The 20817-nt window shown below is 45.3% G+C and overlaps 1 protein-coding gene across 2 annotated transcripts in view; it reads left to right on the top strand.

The window, feature by feature from the left end:
• prkn (parkin RBR E3 ubiquitin protein ligase) overlaps nucleotides 1-20817 on the top strand; it is a 2088612-nt gene that overhangs the window by 2062821 nt on the left and 4974 nt on the right. For both annotated transcript variants that reach the window (XM_085981987.1, XM_085981988.1), the window contains one exon: nucleotides 11955-12072. In XM_085981987.1, the coding sequence (XP_085838113.1) occupies nucleotides 11955-12072 (118 nt within the window). The remainder of the gene's footprint in view (nucleotides 1-11954; nucleotides 12073-20817) is intronic.

Below are 20817 nucleotides of genomic sequence, written 5' to 3' on the forward strand. Positions count from 1 at the left end.
ACAGATGCTGTACCTAGAGAACGTGTACTGAATAAATGTCTATCTAGAAGCTAGCTGTTGATAATAAGAATGTCTAGTTATTAATGAACATAACAAGGGGCACCGATCAGACAGTCTGCTCTGTCATGGATGGTGTTGAGCTTCTTGTGTGTTGTTGCGGCTGCCCCCATCCAGGCGAGTGGTGGGCGAGTAATCCATCACACTCCTGGCTTTAGCCTGTCAGATGGTGGAGAGGCTTTGAGGGGTCAAGAGGTGAACCACTCATCACAGAGCACCCAGCCGCTGCCCTGCTCTTGTAGCCGCTTTGTTGATTTGGCTGGTCCAGTTCACCTTCTGATCAATGGCGACCCCAGGATGTTGACAGGGGTATCATGGGGAGGTGGCTGGGCTTTCTGTTGTTCAAGATAGTCAGTGCCTGGCATTTAAGTGGCACAAATGTTACCTTCCCACGTCTGGGTGTTATCCAGGTCCTGTTGTAGGCTGGCAATGGGCTCCTTCATTATCGGAGGAGTTGTGAATGGAGCTGAACACTGGAATTGTCAGTAAACAGCCCAAGGCTTCTGGCTGGGTGGCACTGTGTCTTCAATATAAAAAAATACTGCAGTGATAGTATCATATCCAAACATAATATTTACCCATATCAGCTCAATAAACCATTGGGAGGCAGCTTGTCAGCTGTACGAAAGCCTCAATTGTTAACACCAGCCAACTTGGAACTAAATCTCTGGTTTGAAGCTTTGGGAAGTGACAGACCGAGGATGAGAAAGCTGGCAAGGAATGAAACTGCGGTAGCATCATAAACATGCACTCACTTCAAACAGACACAGGGTGGCATCAGTGTATCTGACTGAAGGGTGCTTTGGCTCAGTGCATTCACATTACCTCAGTACACTGTTAAGGCGATTGCAAATCCAGCTTATCTGGAGGCTAAGTGTGACTTTATTAACTAGATCTGGATTGTCAGTTGATTGAGAATGTGTCTTGCTTTGCCTGCACTAAAATGGGAGTCACTGCAGTGTACGTAGGCTACTTAGATACAAGAACTGTGAAATATACTTAACAGGAAATTCCTTCGCAAAACCTTACATACTATTACATAAAATTACATAGAATGTACAGCACAGAAATAGGTCATTCACCCCAACAGGTCCATGCTGGTGTTTATGCTCCACACGAGCCTCCTCCCACCACTCTTCCTCTCACCTTATTCCTTTCTCTCTCATGTGCTTATCTAGCTTCCCCTTAAATGCATCTATGCTATTCGCCTCAACCACTTCTTGTGGGACCAGCTCCACCTTCTCACCACCCTCTGGGTAAAGATGTTTCTCCTGAATTCCTTACTGGATTTATTAGTGACTATTTTATATTTATGGTCCCTAGTTTTGGACTCCCCCATAAGTGGAAACATTTTATCAATTGGAGACACTTCCATGTCGCGTTGTAATATTACAAAAGCATTTTACAGTGTTTTTACAGGAAGCAAATTGTACTCTTTCTCTTCCTTTCTCCCACAAAAAAACAGGATTACTCAATGTTAAACATGGCGGGAATTCAAACATTTGAGTTTTGGGAGGTTTAAGGAATACAAGATCATAAATTATTCTAGGATTTTTTAAATCTACTTTAAGCCATATGGGCACATACTATTCATACCTCCTCATTATGGATACGTGTAAAAAAGATATTTTATGAAGGCTTGATTCTTCATGTGCCCATGCGCTATGGAGCGAGAGGGTGTGGATTCCTGATCAGCCAATCTATTGTAAGAGGCTATAAGTGAGGGGAGGCACTTAACCAGTGGGACAAAGGTACTTCAGAGAGCAGCATGGACACCCCTGTTTTTTGATCGTAACCTTCTCTGTTCGAAGGAGAACAGTCCTAACTTTTCCAACTTCTCCTCATAACTGAAGTCCCTCATCCCTGGTAACATCCTGGTAAACCGCCTCTAAGGTCATTACATCTTTCCTGAAGTGTGGTGCCCAGAATTGTCCACAATACCCGAGCTGAGGCCTAACCAGTGATTTATAAAGTTCTAGCATGATCTCTTTGCTTTTATATTCTATTCTTCTATTTATAAACCCAAGTAACCCATTTGCTTTTTAACCACCTTAGCAACTTGCTCTGCCACCTTTAAGGATTTGTGTACATGGACACCAAGGTCTCGCTGCTCATCTACACTTTTCAAAATTGTGCCACTTATAGTATACTGATTTTCCATATTAATCCTCCCAAAGTGCATCACCTCACACTTCTCCGCATTGAACTCCATCTGCCATGCCTCTGCCCATTTCACCATCCTGTCTATGTCATCCTGAAGCCTATAACTATCCCCATCATGATCTACCACTTTTCCAAGTTTCTTATCATCTGCAAACTTTACAATGCTGCTTTCTACACATGAGTCTAAGTCATCTATAAAAATTGAAGAGTAATGGACCCAAAACTGACCCTTGGAGAACACCACTGCTAACCACCTCCCAGTCTAAAAACATCCATCCACCACCACACCTTGCTTTATGTCACTGAGCCAAATCCGTATCCACACCGCCACTTTCCCCTTAATTCCATGGGCTTCCGTCTTCTTAATAAACCTCCTGTGTGGCACTTTGTCGAATTCCTTCTGAAAGTCCATATATACAACATCTACTGCATCTACTAGGACGAACGAGGAGAGGCAATTTAAACTAAAGGGTACAATCCTAAAGGGAGTGCATGAACAGAGAGACCTGGGGATATATGTGCACAAATCATTGAAGGTGGCAGGGCAGGTTGAGAACGTGGTTAAAAAGCATACGGGATCCTGGGCTTCATAAATAGAGGCATAGAGTACAAAAGCAAGGAAGTTATGTTGAACCTTTATAAAACACTGGTTCAGCCTCAACTGGAGTATTGTGTCCAATTCTGGGCACTGCACTTTAGGAAGGATGTGAAGGCCTTAGAGAGTGCGCAGAAAATATTTACGCGAATGGTTCCAGGAATGAGGAACTTCAGTTACGTGGATAGACTAGAGAAGCTGGGGTTGTTCTCCTTAGAGCAAAGAAGGTTGAGAAGAGATTTGACAGAGATATTCAAAATAATGATGGGTCCAGACAGAGTAGGTAGAGAGAAATTGTTCCCATTGGTGGAAGGGTCAAGAACCAGAGAACACAGATTTAAGGTAATTGGCAAAAGAACCAAAGGCGACATGAGGAAAAACTTTTTTATGCAGAGTGTGGTTAAGATCTGGAATGCACTGCCTGAAAGGGTGGTGGAGACAGATTCTATCATGGTTTTCAAAAGGGAATTCAATAAGTACCTGAAGGAAAATTTTTTACAGGGCTACGGGGAAAGGGCGCGGGAGTGGGATTAGCTGAAGTGGTCTTGCAGAGAGCCGGCACAGGCTCGACGGGCCGAATGTCCTCCTTCTGTGCTGTAACCATTCTATGATTCTGTGATACCTTGATCAACCTTCTCTGTTACCTCATCAAAGAATTCAATCAAGTTCGTCAGACACAATTTACCTTTAACAAATCCATGCTGGGTCTCCTTGATTAAGCCATGCCTTTCCAAATGAAAGTTTATTTTGTCCCTGATGATGGTTTCTATTAACCGATGTTAGGCTGACTGGCCTGTAGTTTCCTGGTTTATCCCTCTCCCCTTTCTTGAATAGTGTCTTGGCCAATATTTATCCCTCAGCCAACAGCAGTAAAAAAACAGATTATCTGGTCATTATGTCATTGCTGTTTGTGGGAGCTTGCTGTGTGCAAATTGGATGGCACGTTTCATACATTACAACAGTGACTACACTTCGAAAAGTACTTCATTGGCTGTAAAGTGCTTTGGGAAATCCTGAGGTTATGAAAGACGCTTAAGTTCTTATTTTTTCTTTTTATGGCTGACTTTTTCAAAAACATTTTAAAATTGGCACGCTAGCCAAGTGCTGTACATATGAAAATACGAAAATGTCAGACAGGAAAAGACCCACTGGTGCATCTAGCCTGTCCCACACAATTGTGATGCCTTGTACATCACGCTACAGACACTCCCCATCCGTCCAGAAGCCATGTATTATTCTCTGGGGAAAAAAGAACTGCATCCTGACATCTAATCTAGTTCTGTCCTTGCATCATTTGTAAGTGTGCCCCTAGACCTCCCTAACCTATCCAGTTGAAATAATTTTGCCTCTTTCTGTTGATGTTTTGGAATGTTGAAGTCTTGTTGGCTTCAACTAGGGTACAGGCTTCAATAATCACTGAATCATCACACATATAATTGAGGTGGATGATCACTGAAGTTCAATTGATTAATGCTTGTTTCTATTGTTGTCAGTTCAGTTCCTTCATAGGAACAGGAGGAGGCCATTCAGCCCCTCAAGCCTGTTCCACCAATCAATTAGATCATGGCTGATCTGCACCTTAACTCCATTTGCCTGCATTGGTTCCATACTCCTTAAAACCCTTACCTCACAAAAATTCTGTCAATTTCAGTTTTGAAAATTTCAATTGACCCAGCATCCACAGCCTTCTGGGGAGAGAGTTCCAGATTTCCACTACCCTTTGTGTGACGAAATGCTTCCTGACGTCACCCCCTGAACAGCCAGCTCTAATTTTAAGCTTATGACCCCTTGTTCTGTACTCCCCTACCACAGGAAATAGTTTCTCTCTATTAGAAATTATGGGGGGAAAATTGGGTTGGTTTGTGCCTCTTGTTAGCACCCCCCGGGGGTGCTAACGGGGCGCAAATCCCCTTGCACACGGACGCGGTGCCGCTAACGCCTCCTGTGAAATTCAGCGGGATGTTACCGGCAATAGTACCCGGTAGCCCCCTGCGCAGCGCCCCACTTGCTCACCGGTCGCAAACTCCCCTTGCACCCCCTGACCTATCGTCGGATGTTAGCATCCCAAAATGGGCACCACCCAATTTTTCCCCCTTAGAATGTGGAACTTGCTACCACATAGAGGAGTTGAGGCGAATAGCATAGATGCCTTTAAGGGGAAGCTAGATAAGTACCGTACATGAGGGAGAAAGGAATAGAAAGATATGTAGACAGAGTTAGATGAAGTAGGGTGGGAGGAGGCTCATGTGGAGCATAAACACCGACATGGACCATTAGGGCCGAATGGCCTGTTTCTGTGCTGTAAATTCTATGCAATGTAATTCCACGTAATACCTTCACACAAACAGCTTCCAAAACTCCTCCCAGCTAGTTCCACTAAAGTCATCAGCATTCATTCTTCAATAATCACAAACCATCAACAGAAACATTAAAAAAAATGCTGATCATGCTTTTATTATAAATAATAGTTTGGATTTAAGCAAGGTAATGTGGGTGGCACCTTCATTAATTCTTATCACAGCTGTGACAGTGCTTCAAAATCTTCCCCATTGTTAAGCTGATTAATTCTAGGTCTGACCTGGAGTAAAATATTTATTTTCCACTATGGTCTACAGCTGCTTAATTCTGTACAGGTTTTTTTTTCACGATTGGCCTTCAAAACAATCAAAAAATGGCTTTCTCCCAAAAACTTTCTGTTAGTTCTCATTAATCCATTTTTGATTGGTTAAGCATCCTCAGCCAGTGCTCGAGATGGATGCGTATCCGTCACGAACATTACCCCACTCTTTGGTCCTGTCTACATTTCTGTCAGAATTAGCAAAGAGAGCACTAGTAGCCATAGAGACGAAGGCCGGGGAATTCCTCCTAGCCATTCCCGCATCCTTGCTTCCGAGTGCGGTAGAAACGGAAAGTGGAGCGGGAGGTATTTCCCGGCCAAATTATTATTATTCCATGAACGTAGTTAATTATTAACTTAAACCTTCAAATCAAATCCTGTTTAGTAACAGGCGTTTCCCTGACTGCTGGAGGCTCTGTTGTAGTTACCTGCAGCTCAACTGAGAGTTATCGCAAAGGAAGTACTAGATATTTTAGGTTGTATGAACCCTAAGCAGAACTAAACATTCTCTGATCGAATATGTTATTAGAGATGGAAACACAGTTGCTAAGAGACAGGAATATTAGACATATTTTCCCACACTTTAGATAGGATATCAATGCCTTGGAGCGCGTGCAGAGGAGATTTACCAGACTGGTACCAGGGATGAGGGACTTCAGTTATGTGGAGAGACTGAAAAAGCTGGGTTTATTCTCCTTAGAGCAGAGAAGGTTAAGGGGAGATCTAATTGGGGTGTTCAAAATACTGAAAGATTTTGATAAAAGAGATAGGGAGAAACTGTTTCCACTGACTGACAGGAGGGTCATCAACCAGAGGACACAGATTTAAGATAATTGGCAAAAGAACCAGGAGTGAGATGAGGAGAAATGTTTTCACACAGCAAATTGTTATGATTTTATAGAATTACATAAATAGAATATACAGCACGGAAACAGGCCATTCGGCCCAACCAGCCCTCAGGAAGCAGCATCAAATTATCTTTAAATCTTTCTATTCTTTTGCGTTCTTCCTTTGAATTATAAATTATGTGATTCATCTCACTATAAAACAAAAAGTCTAATATTTTATTCGGGGCTTGGTGATACTGAGCAACTCCACTAAGGTAAATGCAATAACATTTGCAAACATTGGGATAATGCACACTGACTCAACTTTATCACTTCGGAAACGACTTTCCAACGTGGCTGGATGCCAATCACAGTCATGCTTTAAGGAGCCGCTGAGCAGAGGATGATATATCAAGTGAGTCATCTGGACCACACCCACATACCAAGCAGCAGCTGCTCTTGGTTTGTGGTCTTCTTCATCACTATTTATAAAGGAGGCCTCTTACCTTACAATGATACTCTTGTTCTGTCCTATGATGTTTTGACTGCTTTTTGAGTGATTTTCACTACTTTCATGTAAACACCTGATGAAAGGGTTTGAGGGTGAACTTTTGTGAGCATTTCCCTCTTTCTATTCGCGAGATTATTTTTATCTGTCATGAGTTGCATTGTACGAAGAGTTCTCACACTATCACTCTCGTGAAACTTCAGTTAGAACAGGGATTAAAAATAAGCTACATTAAAACCTCAGTACAGAACTATTGTTAAATTTGAAAGTACGGAATTATTACATAACAAAAACCTCAGCAATAGCAAATGATAAATGGTACACTCACATATCACTTTCAAATCAACTACCTGTAATGCTAATAGTTACCGACACAGGAACTGATCGATAGCAATAAAGCAGCTCAACTATAGCCACGGGCAGTAAGCCCACACTCTCCAGTCTGTCTAACATCCAGACATAGCAGAGAACAAACTTAAACTGCCTTTAATGCCGCAAGAGTGCTGTTAAAGGCAATTCTATAAAGCAAACCGCCCGGCTGTAGGCAGAGGCTCAAAAACCCTCTTTTGGAGAAGCATTTGCCAAGGTGCCTCTGATAAAACGTTTACACGAGTGGACCCAAACAAGGTTGTAATCATTTTATATCTAGTCGAGTCTCCTATGGTGTCTCATAAGAACATAAGAAGTAGGAGCAGGAGTAGGCCATACGGCTCCTCGGGCCTGCTCCGCCATTCAATAGGACCATGGCTGATCCGAATCTAGACTCACGTCCACTTCCCTGCCCTCTCCCCGTAACCCCTGATTCCCTTATCTGCTAGGAAACTGTCTATCTCCGTTTTAAATTTATTTAATGTTGCAGCTTCCACAGCTCTCTGGGGTAGCAAATTCCATAGATTTACTACCCTCTGAGTGAAGAAGTTTCTCCTCATCTCAGTTTTGAAAGGGCAGCCCCTTATTCTAAGATTATGCCCCCTAGTTCTAGTCTCACCCATCAGTGGAAACATCCTCACCGCATCCACCCGACGAAGCCCCCTCACAATCTTATATGTTTCGATGAGATCGCTTCTCATCCTTCTGAACTCCAATGAGTAGAGTCCCAATCTACTCAACCTTTCCTCATACGTCAACCCCCTCATCTCCGGAATCAACCGAGTGAACCTTCTCTGAACCGCCTCGAGAGCAAGTATATCTTTTCTTAAATATGGAAACCAAAACTGCACGCAGTATTCCAGGTGTGGCCTCACCAATACCCTATATAACTGCAGCAAGACTTCCCTGTTTTTATACTCCATCCCCCTTGCAATAAAAGCCAAGATTCCATTGGCCTTCCTGATCACCTGCTGCACCTGCATACTAACTTTTTGTGTTTCATGCACCAGGACCCCCAGATCCCTTTGTACTGTAGCACTTTGCAGTTTCTCTCCATTTAGATAATAACTTGCTCTTTGATTTTTTCTGCCAAAGTGCATAACCTCACACTTTCCAATATTATATTCCATCTGCCAAATCTCTGCCCACTCACTTAGCCTGTCTATGTCCTTTTGCAGGTTTTTTATGTCCTCCTCACTCACTGCTTTCCCTCCCATCTTTGTATCGTCGGCAAACTTGGATATGTTGCACTCGGTCCCTTCCTCCAAATCATTAATATAGATTGTAAAGAGTTGGGGTCCCAGCACTGACCCCTGCGGAACACCACTAGTTACTGATTGCCAGCCCGAGAACGAACCATTTATCCCAACTCTTTGTTTTCTGTTAGATAGCCAATGTTCCACCCATGCCAGTATATTACCCCCAATCCCGTGATTTTTTATCTTGATCAGTAATCTTTTGTGTGGAACCTTGTCAAATGCCTTTTGGAAGTCCAAATACACTACATCCACTGGTTCCCCTTTATCCACCCTGTATGTTACGTCCTCAAAGAATTCGAGCAAATTTGTCAAACATGACTTCCCCTTCATAAAACCATGCTGACTCTGTCCTATTAAATTATGTCTCCTATGTACCTTTTATCGCTTCAAGATCTCATGGCACTATGCGAAGAAGAGCTAACATTCCCCTCTCAAACAACACCACCAGAAACTGATTATCTGCTCATTCAGTGATTCGCTCTTTTTGGGACCTTGCTGTGTTTGACATAAGAGGTGATTGCATTTCAGGCTGGCACTCCAGTGCAGTGTTGAGGGAGTGCTGCACTGTCGGAGGTGCCATCTTTCAGATGAGACGTTAAACTGAGGCCCCGTCTGCCCTCTCAGGGGGACGTAAAAGATCTCATGGCACTATTTTGAAGAGGAGCAGGGGAGTTATCCCTGGTGTCCTGGCCAATATTTATCCCTCAACCAACATCACTAAAAAAGATTACCTGGTCATAATTATATTGTTGTTTGTGGGAGCTTGCTGTGCGCAAATTGGCTGCCAAGTTTCCTTCATTACACCAGTGACTACACTTCAAAAAGTACTTAATTGGCTGTAAAGCGCTTTGGGACAGCTGGTGGTTGTGAAAGGCGCTATATAAAGGCAAGTTTTTCTTTTTTTTCTTTCAAAAAGTAATTCATTACTTGTAAAACACTCTGGGATGTCCTGAGCACACGATAAGGCTCAGCATGAGTTCAAGTTCTTTCTTACTGGCACTTTAAACTTACTTCTGAATACAGCTCAGCATCTAGAAACCCTGGACATCCTGTTTATATGGGCGTGAAGAACACTCAGTGGCCCACACTCACAAACGTTAGGAAATTGCATGCAGGAGCAAATAACAGCTTCATGCCCTGTTTTGTTTCATCGGTGGAACTGCAGGCAAAATACACAGCTGGAAGAAATCTGGCGTTAGAGACGTCTGCCAAATTTTCCAATTGGGTTTGCCCAATTAACGGCTGTTCATCAGATCAGCCTGATTGGAAAACATAACCTATTGTGTCAAGGGTACAAAGCAGTGGTCGAAAGTTATGATCAATTCACTTTATTGAGGAGTGTTATACTGTAAACATACGTGGTTCTGCTTTAGAGTTACCACCTTGTGTCAATATTCATGAGCCAATACTGAAATATTTATTTTAAATTTTGTTTAGTGCCAGGGAAATCCATCACTTTACCAGTAAAGAATACAAAATTGGCAGTGCACTAGTTTTTAGGTAGAAACAAGGCCCACCGAAGGCAGCGTAGCTCCAGATTACTGGTATCCATTCTCGGGATGTGGGCGTTGCTGGCAAGACCAGTCTTTCTTGGCCATCCCCAGTTGCTTTGACTGAGTGGCAACTAGCCCACCTCAGAGGGCAGTTAAGAGTCAACCATGTTGATGTTAGTGTAAGACCTCCTATTTCTCATCTACATGCTTCCCCTCAGTGACCTCATCCGGAAACATGTCAGGCTCCACATGTATGTTGACGACACCCAGCCCTACCTCACCAGCACCTATCTCGACTCCTCCACTTTCTCTAATTTGTCCGACATCATTACTGGAAGAGCAGAAATTTCCTCCAACTAAATATTGGGAAGACTGAAGCCATTGTCTTCAGTCCCCGCCGCAGACTCTGCTCCCTAGCCACTGACTCCATCCCTCTCCCTGGCCACTGTCTGAGGCTGAACCAGACCGTTCACAAGCTTGGTGGTGTATTTGACCCCGAGATGAGCTTCCGACTACATATCCACTCCAACACTAAGACCACCTATTTCCACTTCCGCGACATCACCCGACTCCGTCCCTGCCTCGGCTTATCTGCTGCTGAAACCCTCATCCATGCCTTTGCTATCTCTAGGCTTCACTATTCCAACAGTCTCTCAGCTGGCCTACCATCTTCCATCCTCCACAAACTTGAGGTCATCCAGAACTCTGCTGCCCGTGTTCTAACTCGCACCAAGTCCCGTTCACCCATCACCCCTGTGCTCGCTGACCTACATTGCTTCCCAGTCTGACAACACCTCAATTTTAAATTCTCATCTTTGTTTTCAAATCCCTCCATGGCCTCGCCCCTCCCTATTTCTGTAACCTCCTCCAGCCCTACAACACTCCGAGATCTCCGCGCTCCTCCAATTCCGGCCTCTTGCGCATCCCCGCTTTTAATCGCTCCACCATTGGTGGCTGTGCCTTCAAGTGCCTAGGCTCTAAGCTCTGGAATTCACTCCCTAAACCTCTCTGCCTCTCTCTCCTCCTTTAAAATGCTCCTTAAAAACTAGCTCTTAGACCAAGCTTTGGGTCATCTGTTTCTGTTCCTGTGGCTCAGTGCCAAATTTTGTTTGATAACGCTCCTGTGAAGCATCTTGGGGCATTTTACTATGTTAAAGGCACTACATAAATGCAAGTTGTTGTTGGGACTAGAGTCACATATAGGCCAGATAAGGTTAGGATGGCAGGTTTACTTCCCTAAAGGACATTAGTTTTAACTGAATTTAGATTCTCAAACTGCCAATGCAGGATTTGTACTTGTGATCTACCGGATTAGTAGAGGTCTTTGGATTACTAGTTCAGGAACATAACCGCTTGCATTTATATAGCGCCTTTAACGTAGTAAAATGTCTCAAGATGCTTCACAGGAACGTTACCACTGAAAATTCACGTGTGTGGACATGGGTGTGGACATGATTGGGCTTGGTTTAAACATCCACTCCCTCCACCACCAGCGCACCGTGGCTGCAGTGTGTACCACCTACAAGATGCACTGCAGCAAGTCACCAAGGCTTCTTCAACAGCACCTCCCAAACCTCTACCAACTAGCAGGACAAGGGCAGCAGGCACATGGAACCTCCTAGTCACACACCATCCTGACTTGGAAATATATCGCTGATCCTTCATCGTCACTGGGTCAAAATCCTGGAACTCCCTCCCTAACAGCACTGTGGAAGTACCTTCACCACACGGACTGCAGCGGTTCAAGAAGAAGGCAGCACACCACCAGCTGACCTTTCTAGTGATGCCCATATCCCGAGAATGAATTTTTTTAAAAGGTTATGATGGCCTAAAAGCGAAATAGCCTGCTAATTGTGCACTGTTTAGTCTCATAGATGAATAATGACCCTTTGAGCAAAGTACCAGAGAATGACTGGCTCCCATGGAACTATAATCCCAGCAAGGAGTCGATGCCTTTCAGGAGGGGAGCAGAGAGGAGACAAGTGCCCTATTTTCTTTCTAATGCATGAATAAATTTGAGAATTGAGAGCGGTGGTATAATGACTTATTCATTCTTATGTTTGTAGGGTTATGTTATCAATGAGCAAGCTGCACAGCGAGCTCGCTGGGAAGAGGCCTCAAGACAAGCAATCAAGGAAACAACTAAACCTTGTCCCAAGTGCCAAGTACCAGTGGAGAAGAATGGTTTGTACCTCCTGTTATTTGAGCTGAAACAATAGTAACATAACCTTACACAATGACTGCAATATCATTTAAGAAAATCAGAGTTCTTTAGATATATGCTATAGGAAGAGAACTGAAAAAACAGATTAATAAAGCTCACCCACAATTTCCTGCCATCCAGAGTGAAGTAAGAGTCCAACAACATTCCAAGTGTAATATTGATCTTTTTCAATTCCCTACTGCTGGCTAGAAACAGCCATTTTGTGAGAAACTGGCGTAAAATTTATTACTGAGATTATTCAGCAAGGTCAAACAGAAGTCAACCTCTCTCTCTTATCCACACAGCCCTCTTTCACAAAATAATCATTTGTCTCTCTTGTTCTCCCATGTTCAAAGCAAATATACCAGCCCATAAAGGAATGGCTGGCACAGTGCATTAGTGCACTTACCTTTCACCCCCCAGGACTTTGGCTCAAAGCCAGTGTGGACAGGATGGGCTGAATTTTCCGGGGTGGTAGCAGGCGCGATTGGTGGCGGGTTGGGTGGGAAAGTTGTTTTTTTTGACAGTGGGTCGGGAACCCACTGTCATCTCGCTCCCATGCGCCTTTCCCACAGGGCATATCTGTCATCGTGGAACCGACCTGACCTGCAGCGGTGGGGGACCCAAGTGAAATAATTATGAGGTAGTTTACAGGCACGTAAGAGCCTTTATCCCTCAACTTTTTTAATTTCCCTGCATGGCCGCAGGATTCACACAGCTCAGGAACCATGTCTGTCAACCTGAGGCGTGAGTTCCGTGGCCATTGCTCCAGCTGGAAAACAAACCAAAATAAAAACATGTTGATTACATCAGCTAACAGATTGATGGAGATTCTGTTCTACTTGAAAAGCTACTGGTAAATGTTAATTCAGAAATTCCTGAAGGGATGTAAGTGCCACCCTGGATGTTGAGGGAAATACATTTTTCACTGGCCACTCTCGGCTGTTGCCTTCCAACTGAGCAGTAATTGCAGTGAATTGATCTGCAGTATAATAAATGACATATACCATTTAAATAAATGTTTGTGTTGTTTCTGGTCAGGTTTTTCTCACAGTATACTGGGATTGTCCAGTTACACATTAAATCAAGTCATCAACTGTAACAATTTCATTCTCATCGCTCATTCCACTGGTTCAATTTGCTTTCAGTGCCTGAATATGACTGATGTCATTTTTCAGTCTGAGACTTTAGGGTGAATTTCTGCAGAGTGTAAGCCTCGCTATCCTATTCTCGGGCTTGTAGTTCGTTTTGACCCATGAATTATAAGGGAAATAATTAATGAATCACCCAAAAGCTCTTAAGTTAAATAAGGTTGTTTAATTAAAGGAAAAGAGAGAAAAGAAAACAAAAAAAAGTATATAGATTTAAATGGCAATACAATGCCCTTCTTAATCTACTCTTAGCAATAAAGATGTTCTAGCAATACAATGCCCAAATATGTTCTAAGTAAATGGTCACACAATCACCCTGAAGTGGCCAGCTCCTGTTTATTGCAGCTTTCTCCTTCCGACGATCGGTCGGGTTCCCTCCTTGTTGACTGCAGTTCTCTTTCTGACCCCTTGACTGCAGTAACGAAGTTATCATAACAGCTCCTTTTATATCTTTTCCTTTCAATGGTGGACAGGATGTTACATCGCCAAGGCCTCATTGACCCATCGATGATTGCCTTGGATCATGATAACCAATAATATATCGCGGTTTTTGTTTAAAACTTAAAGTTAAAGCCCGCATGTGAAGACCACAGTAACAGTTGATTGGCTGGATAGTTCACGCAAATCTCAACAGTCTAACTGGCAAACTTTCTGATCAGGATTGTTTATTGAGGAGACCCATTGAGTTCTGTGTTATCTCATCAAGGCCTAATTCCTCATTGTTTACACAGACGTCTCCTTTAGCTGCACAATGGCCGCAATTTTTCCTATTGATGCGGCTTGGGGGCGGGACAACTGCCTTCCAGGTTCCAGTCCCGCCCCCAACGACATCAGACACACAGACGCGATTTTGCGTCAATTGGCCTTGTTAAGCCTGCCCTGCGGGCTTGCCAGCCAATGAAGAGGAAGTCGGTGTCAGATGATGTCAGTTGATGATGCGTCATCTGCTGGTTTTCTTAAAGGGGCCACGCACAATTTTTTTTGACTGCTGATTTTTTCAATGTTTGACAGCAGTGAGGTGCTGCAAACACTGACAATCACTGTACAAAGGTGAGCTCTTGCACCCAGGCTCTCCAGTGACTCCCTCCTTAGGCTAGAACAGATGGCAGCTGCAGGTGAGGTTACAGAAGCGATCTGTCACTGGTGAGAGAGGTTCTCCCAATGAGGTGGGACTACACACACAATCCAAAACGTGTCACCTACAGAAAAGTATAAATGCATTAAAAATTAATTTCCCAACATTTTCTTACCTCTGAAACTCACCAGTGCACCATTGAATCCTTCATACCACTTCTGTAGCTCTCATCAATGCAGAAACATTACAGTAGACCCACAGCATGCCACACTTACCTGGCGTGGTGTCCAGACATCGGAAAGCCCGCAATAGACCTGTCAAAATTGCAAAAAGCCTCTTAACAGTTGCCATGACTCCTTCATACTGCGCCAGTCTAGTGTGCCTCCGCTATTCAGTCCGCCAGACCAACTTAACGGATGGCTACTTGGAAACAAGGGCTATCCCCTGAGGACGTGACTAATGACGCCGTTGAGGAGACCATCCAACGAAACTGAGGAGAGCTACAACTCCAGCCACATGTCCACCAGAGCCATTATCGAGCAAACCATCGGTTTGCTGAAGATGCGCTTCAGATGCCTGGATAGATCAGGCGGAGCCCTGCAGTACTCAGCAGCCAGGGTCTCCAGAATCGTCGTGGTTTGCTGTGCACTTCACAACATGGCACAGCGTCGTGGCTTGCAGATTCCTGAGGACCAAGTGGCTCCTCACATATCCTCCTCAGATGAGGAGGAGGAGGAGGAGAGCAAAATTGAACATCCTGCAGAGGCCCATCAACCAGTGGCAGCAGTACGCGAGGACATAGCTGCCCGGGATGCAAGGAACGCACTCATCTTGGCCAGATTTGCTTAGCCTAGCCACTCAAGCACTTTTGCCTTGCATCTTCTTATCTGGGCATCGACAATGGCCATGAACCAGCTGATTCCTAGCAATTTGACCACAATACTGACAATTGCAAGTAATCCTAAGCCCCCAATGTGGAAGTCCCATTCGCGAAATGACACACGCCACAACTATAGCAGTAGCCATCAGACTTTTTATGTACATGATTCATATGATGGCTTTTACACATAAAACATCAAATTTCACCCAAGTGACTACCCTTGTGACTATTTGTGCAGTATCTTTCCCTTATGCGTGCTCCTATGTGGTGCTTCCCCTGTGGCTTCAGCAGATGTCGAGGCCCCTTGCTCAGTTTCTTGCTGCTCCTGTCTCGACACCTTTGGCGGGCATCCTCTGGGGTGGCAAACCTGTGAGGGCTTGTCAACAGTCTGCTGCTCCTGCAGCTGTGCAGTGGTTGAGACGCTGATCTCAGTTGAGTGTGGACTCTGGTGGGGCTCTGACCGAGGGCTCTGCAGTGGCATGAAAGTGTGAGCGCTTGGAGAGGAGCCCCCACTTCCTTGATGACTGCCACCAACTTCCCTCTCATGGGTCAGATCCCCCTCAGCGCTTGCAAGTGGCTTGAGAGCACCTTGCTGCACATCAGGGGGGCCATGGGGACCCATATCTGTACTGGCAGTCATACTCAGAGGGACTGCCATGAAGGTCTGGTTTCTCTGTTCAATAGATGCCCATCGCTCCTCCAGAGATGTCAGTCTATTCTGAACACTCACCATGTTTTCAACACTCTGGTGACTTAGCACCTCCATGGAGGTTGCCATCCTTTCCATGTTGATGCGTTCATGCGCCAATGACTCCACAAAGGCTCTGCTCATGTTAGTGAGCGACTCCTCCATTCGCTCCACACTTGCAGCGACCCTGGAGACAAAAGCTGCCAGAGACTCCTGCATCTTTTCCTGGAGTGCCATCACTGCTGATACTGTGGATGGACCCAGAGGCAGAGGGTTGACATGCAGCTGAGCCGAGCTGGCAGAGTCCTGCGCCCTCCGACTAGGATTCTCCACTGCTGTCCCTGTCTCCACAATCTGCTGATGCACACTTGTGAGCTGTGATACACCAGGTGACAACAGTACTCTATGTCCCGAAGGTCCCATCGAATGTGTGAGTGTCTGCGCTGGTGCTGGGTGTGCTGAATTCTGCTGACGCTGCGCCCTCAGAGGTTGCAGCTTCCTCTGAGGAGTCTGGAGGCTCAGCCTGTTCCTGCTGGCTAGTGGGGACGGTTGCTTGCGATGGTCCTGTGGGGGAGTAAACGAAAGAGTCAGAGATGTGATGCCAAGGTTACATGCACATTGCATATTGCAGATCATCATTAGTCCATCTGTTAGAGCTTCCGAAACATTATTAGCGACTCATGCAATGTCAATGAGAGAGATGGAAAACTATTCTGTCACCAGCTTGGTGTGATGCGCCCGTCTGCCCGTCCCCCACGTGCGCGTCGTCCTCCACTCCTGCGATCTCCAGGACCGCCTCCTCCCAGGGGGTGAGGTGGGCTAATGATGGCGGGCCTCCTCCTGTCCTCGCTCGTTCTCTTTTATTGTGAGCTCTTTTCCTGCAATGAGGGAGACAAGTGGAGGTTGAGTGAGAATGAAGGAGTGAGGTGGCAAGACCAAGGGCCCTCCCTGTGTGTTGTCAGTTGTTTTCATAGCATCAGAGTGATAGGGAGTGTGAGGGCTGCATAGTCGAATAGTTAGGTGAATGTGACCATAGAGAGAGAGGGAATGGGTAAGGGTGCATGGATGTCAGTGTCAAGTGGGATGTGGAGGAAGAGATTGCGAAAGCTGAGTGCTGGTGAGGAAAGGCAATGGGGATCATATTGAGAGTGATGGGAAATTCATACTCACTTTTCCAGTCGCTGAAGGTCATGAAATCTCTTCCTGCACTGTATCCAGGTTCTGTGGGTAGCCGATAAGGAGTTGACCTCCTCTGCCACTTGCAGCCACACAGCCTTTGTCTGCTGGGGAGGCTTCTTCCTCCCTGATGAAGGGAAGAGCACCTCCTTGTGAGCTCTTGCTCCCTCCACTAAAGCCTGCAGGGCAACATCGCTGAAACGGGGTGCAGGCCTCGGTCTTTCTCTGGCCATTCTGCTTCCAGCTCAGTGTATCAGCAAATGCCAAAAGGTTGGCAGTCTGCAGAAGAAGCAAGGCTTCTTGCAGACCTTAAATGCAGCAGCAATGATGACGTCATCGGAGGCGACTTTCAGACTGGAGAAACTCATTTGCCATGGGTTCCCACACGCTGGAACTCAATTGGGCAATTTAGTTAAAATAGCATTAATCTCCCACATCGAATTAGATTCGTGTGGATAATACGAAATGCGGATTACACGACACCAACCCGCGCCTGAATGAAAATCCAGCCCATTGTAAGCACCACTTACACTGTTTGTCAGGGATTCCGCAGCTCTTCCGCTGAACTTGCATAAGATTGTAAATCCACCCCTTTACAATTACATTTAAAATCTGCTTAATTTTATGTATTACCTATACACACACATCTTTTATTTGTACCAGTTACTGATACAAAAGTCTATAGATTTGTGACTAAAGCACTAATAACTTCCCAATTAATGTACTTTTTAAATTATGTTCTTGATCGTATTTGTGGATGGCATCATATTAATTAATGATAATATAACTTAAATATTTCTTTGTCACTCATATATAACTTTTATTATATTATTGTACAGTAAAGATTCAACACCCACTATGTTAGATTAAACTTAAAATTTAATGTGGCTATGGTCCCTTTAAGGATCCTGGCTTGAAATGCGTCAGGAATGATGTCACCAGACCTGCGCCATCTAATTGGGCCGGGTAACATGCTGGGCGGGCTTAATAGGCCCCATTAAGGTAAGTTAATTTTCGACATCGGGATGGAGCCAGCAGTGGGATCATGACCCGCCACGGACACTGGCCGCACCGGACCCACTAACGTAAGGAGAATTCTGGCCGATAACAGTCTCCCTTGTACGGCGTCCATAAAGCCCCTCTGTGAAACAACTTTGGGCCAACTTAACCCAATCCCGAGCAGTCACAAATCCACTGTGCAAAGATGGCCATAATTGACGTTGGCGCACTAAATTTAAAATTCATTCAGAGAAGCATCAAGATGGGCTGGCATCACAAATAAAAATGGTGCTACAGGGGTGCCTTTTTGAGTTTGGGATCGAGGCACGTTGTTGAGGTAGAATTGGGCGCCAGTCATTTCTATGATCTGTCGCTGTAACTTCAGCCGTTCACGCCGAAATTTGCCAGAGTTACGGCAGGAAATTATGGAATTGCCTTGGAAATTCTACCACAAGCTGTCTTTCTCTGCATCCTGACTTTACCTGACTTGAGATTGTTGTTGGTACCAAAGTAGAAACATGTTGCATTTCCCATCAGTGATGTCCCTCAACCAAATGGGCACAAAATTAGATTTACCCACTTCCGCACTTTGTTTTGTTTGAAAAGCGAGCTGTTCAATTTTGCTGTCGCTTCTCTCTCTGCTCGGAACAGAGGGATAGGATTAGGCCATTCAGCCCCTCGAGCCTGTTCCGCCATTCAGTTAGGTCATGGCTGCTCTGTATCTTAACTGCATCTGCCCACCTTAGTTCCGTAACCCATAATAGCCTTACCTAACAAAAAACTATCAATCTCAGTTTTGAAATTTTCAATTGACCAAGCCTCAACAGCTTTTTGAGGGAGAGTTATCCAGATTTCCATTGCCCTTTGTGTGAAGAAGTGCTTCCTGACACCACCCCTGAATGGCCTCTAACTTTAAGGTTACGCCCCCTTGTTCTGGACTCCCCCACCTGAAATAATTTCTCTCTATCTACCTTTCAAATCCTTTAATCATCTCAAACAACTCAATTAGATCACCCCCTTAATCTTCTATAGTCTAGGGATACAAGCCTAGTCTATGCAACCTGCCTTCATAATTTAACCCTTTTAGTCCCGATATCATTTTGGTAAACATCATTCCAGCTGATTAACAGAGGTTGGAATAGGTCAGAATTATTTAGCTATCAATTCACAAAATGGCAGATATTGTGAAATATTTTACAGTATTGTGAACTGTAAAAGGTATCTATATTCACTGGCTTCACAAAAAATTACCCAGGTACAGTTATGGTATTGGAGTGGCAAACCAGAGGTCGTGAGTTCAAATCCAACCATGGCAAATTATGAATCCGACTTTAATACATCTGGTAATTTATGGGGGAAATGACCATGAAAGTTGCCATTTTGTTGCAAATACCCAACTGGTTCACTAATGTCCTTCAGGGAAGGGAGTCTGCCATACACACTACAGCCCCGATTTTCGGCTTGTGTGGGGAATGGTCGGATTTCCCCGAATGTGGGGTTTCTGACACACATAAAAAAGTGTCAGCCAGACCCACGCAATTTTCCCTCAATTTGCCAATTAATTCCCAGCATGTGGGAAGCCTTGCTAATTGTCTAAATCGAGTCAGAAATCCCCACAGTATGATGTCATCATTCGTGGTGCTTTCAAGGTCCATGGCAAGCACTGCATCCTCTGAAGGCTTCCAAATGAACCATACAGGATGGCAGAGGAGCCTGCAGCAGCTGTGAACAGTGCCAGACCCCGAGCTGCCTTCAAATTCGACGAGGCTTCACTGCAGGCATTATTGGATGGGGTTAGGGCCCACAGGGAGGTCCTCTTCCCTAGGTCAGGGAGGAAGAGGCCTCCCACTGAGACCAATGCTGCATGGAAGCAGGTGTCAGCAGATGCCAACTCGCTGGGAGTCACCAGAGGAACCTTGCCATTACATCTGTAACTCCTTCCTTTACTCCCCCACAGGACCATCCAGAGCCCCCGTCCTCACTGTGGAGGAGGAAGAGGCTGTGCAGCCAGACTCCTCAGAGGAAGCTCCAACCTCTGAGGGTGCAGCGTCAGCAGAAGTAAGCGCACCCAGCACCAGCGCAGACACTCACACCTCGGGGGGACCTTCGGGACATAGAGTAGTGTTGTCACCTGGTGTTTCACAGCTGACAAGTGAGCCTCAGCAGATTCTGGAGACAGGGACAGCAGTGGAGAGTCCTCGTTGGAGGGCGCAGGGCTCTGCCAGCTCAGCTCAGCTGCGCTGCATCTCGACCCTCTGCCTCTGAGTCCATCTGCAAGAGAAGAGGTGATGGATCTCCATGCACAGATGCAGGAGTCTCTGGCAGGTTTTGTCTCCAGGGTCGCTGCGAGTGTGGAGCGAATGGAGGAGTCCATAGCGACCATGAGCAGAGCCTTTGTGGAGTCATTGGTGCATGAACGCAGCACCATGGAAAGGTTGGCAACCTCCATGGAGGAGATAACTCGCCACCATACGGAAAACATGGTGAGTGCTCATAAGAGAATGACATCTCTTGAGGAGCGTTGGCCATCTGTTGAACAGTGAAACCAGATCTTCATGGAAGTCCTTCTGAGTAGGACTGCCAGTGCAGAAACGGGTCCCACTGGCCCCCTAAAGCGCAGCAAGGTGCTCTCAAGCCACTTCCAAGCGCTGGCCCCTTCTGGCTTGTGCAGCTTCAGGTGAGTGAGCAGCAGCCTGGTGCTCCTGGTAATCATCCTGCTGTTCCTGGTTCTGCTGCTGCCACCTCTGCTGTTGGAGA

This window comes from Somniosus microcephalus, chromosome 3 (genome assembly GCF_052327205.1).
Source record: "Somniosus microcephalus isolate GS21.2 chromosome 3, FLI_Smic_1.0, whole genome shotgun sequence".
Taxonomy (NCBI): domain Eukaryota; kingdom Metazoa; phylum Chordata; class Chondrichthyes; order Squaliformes; family Somniosidae; genus Somniosus; species Somniosus microcephalus.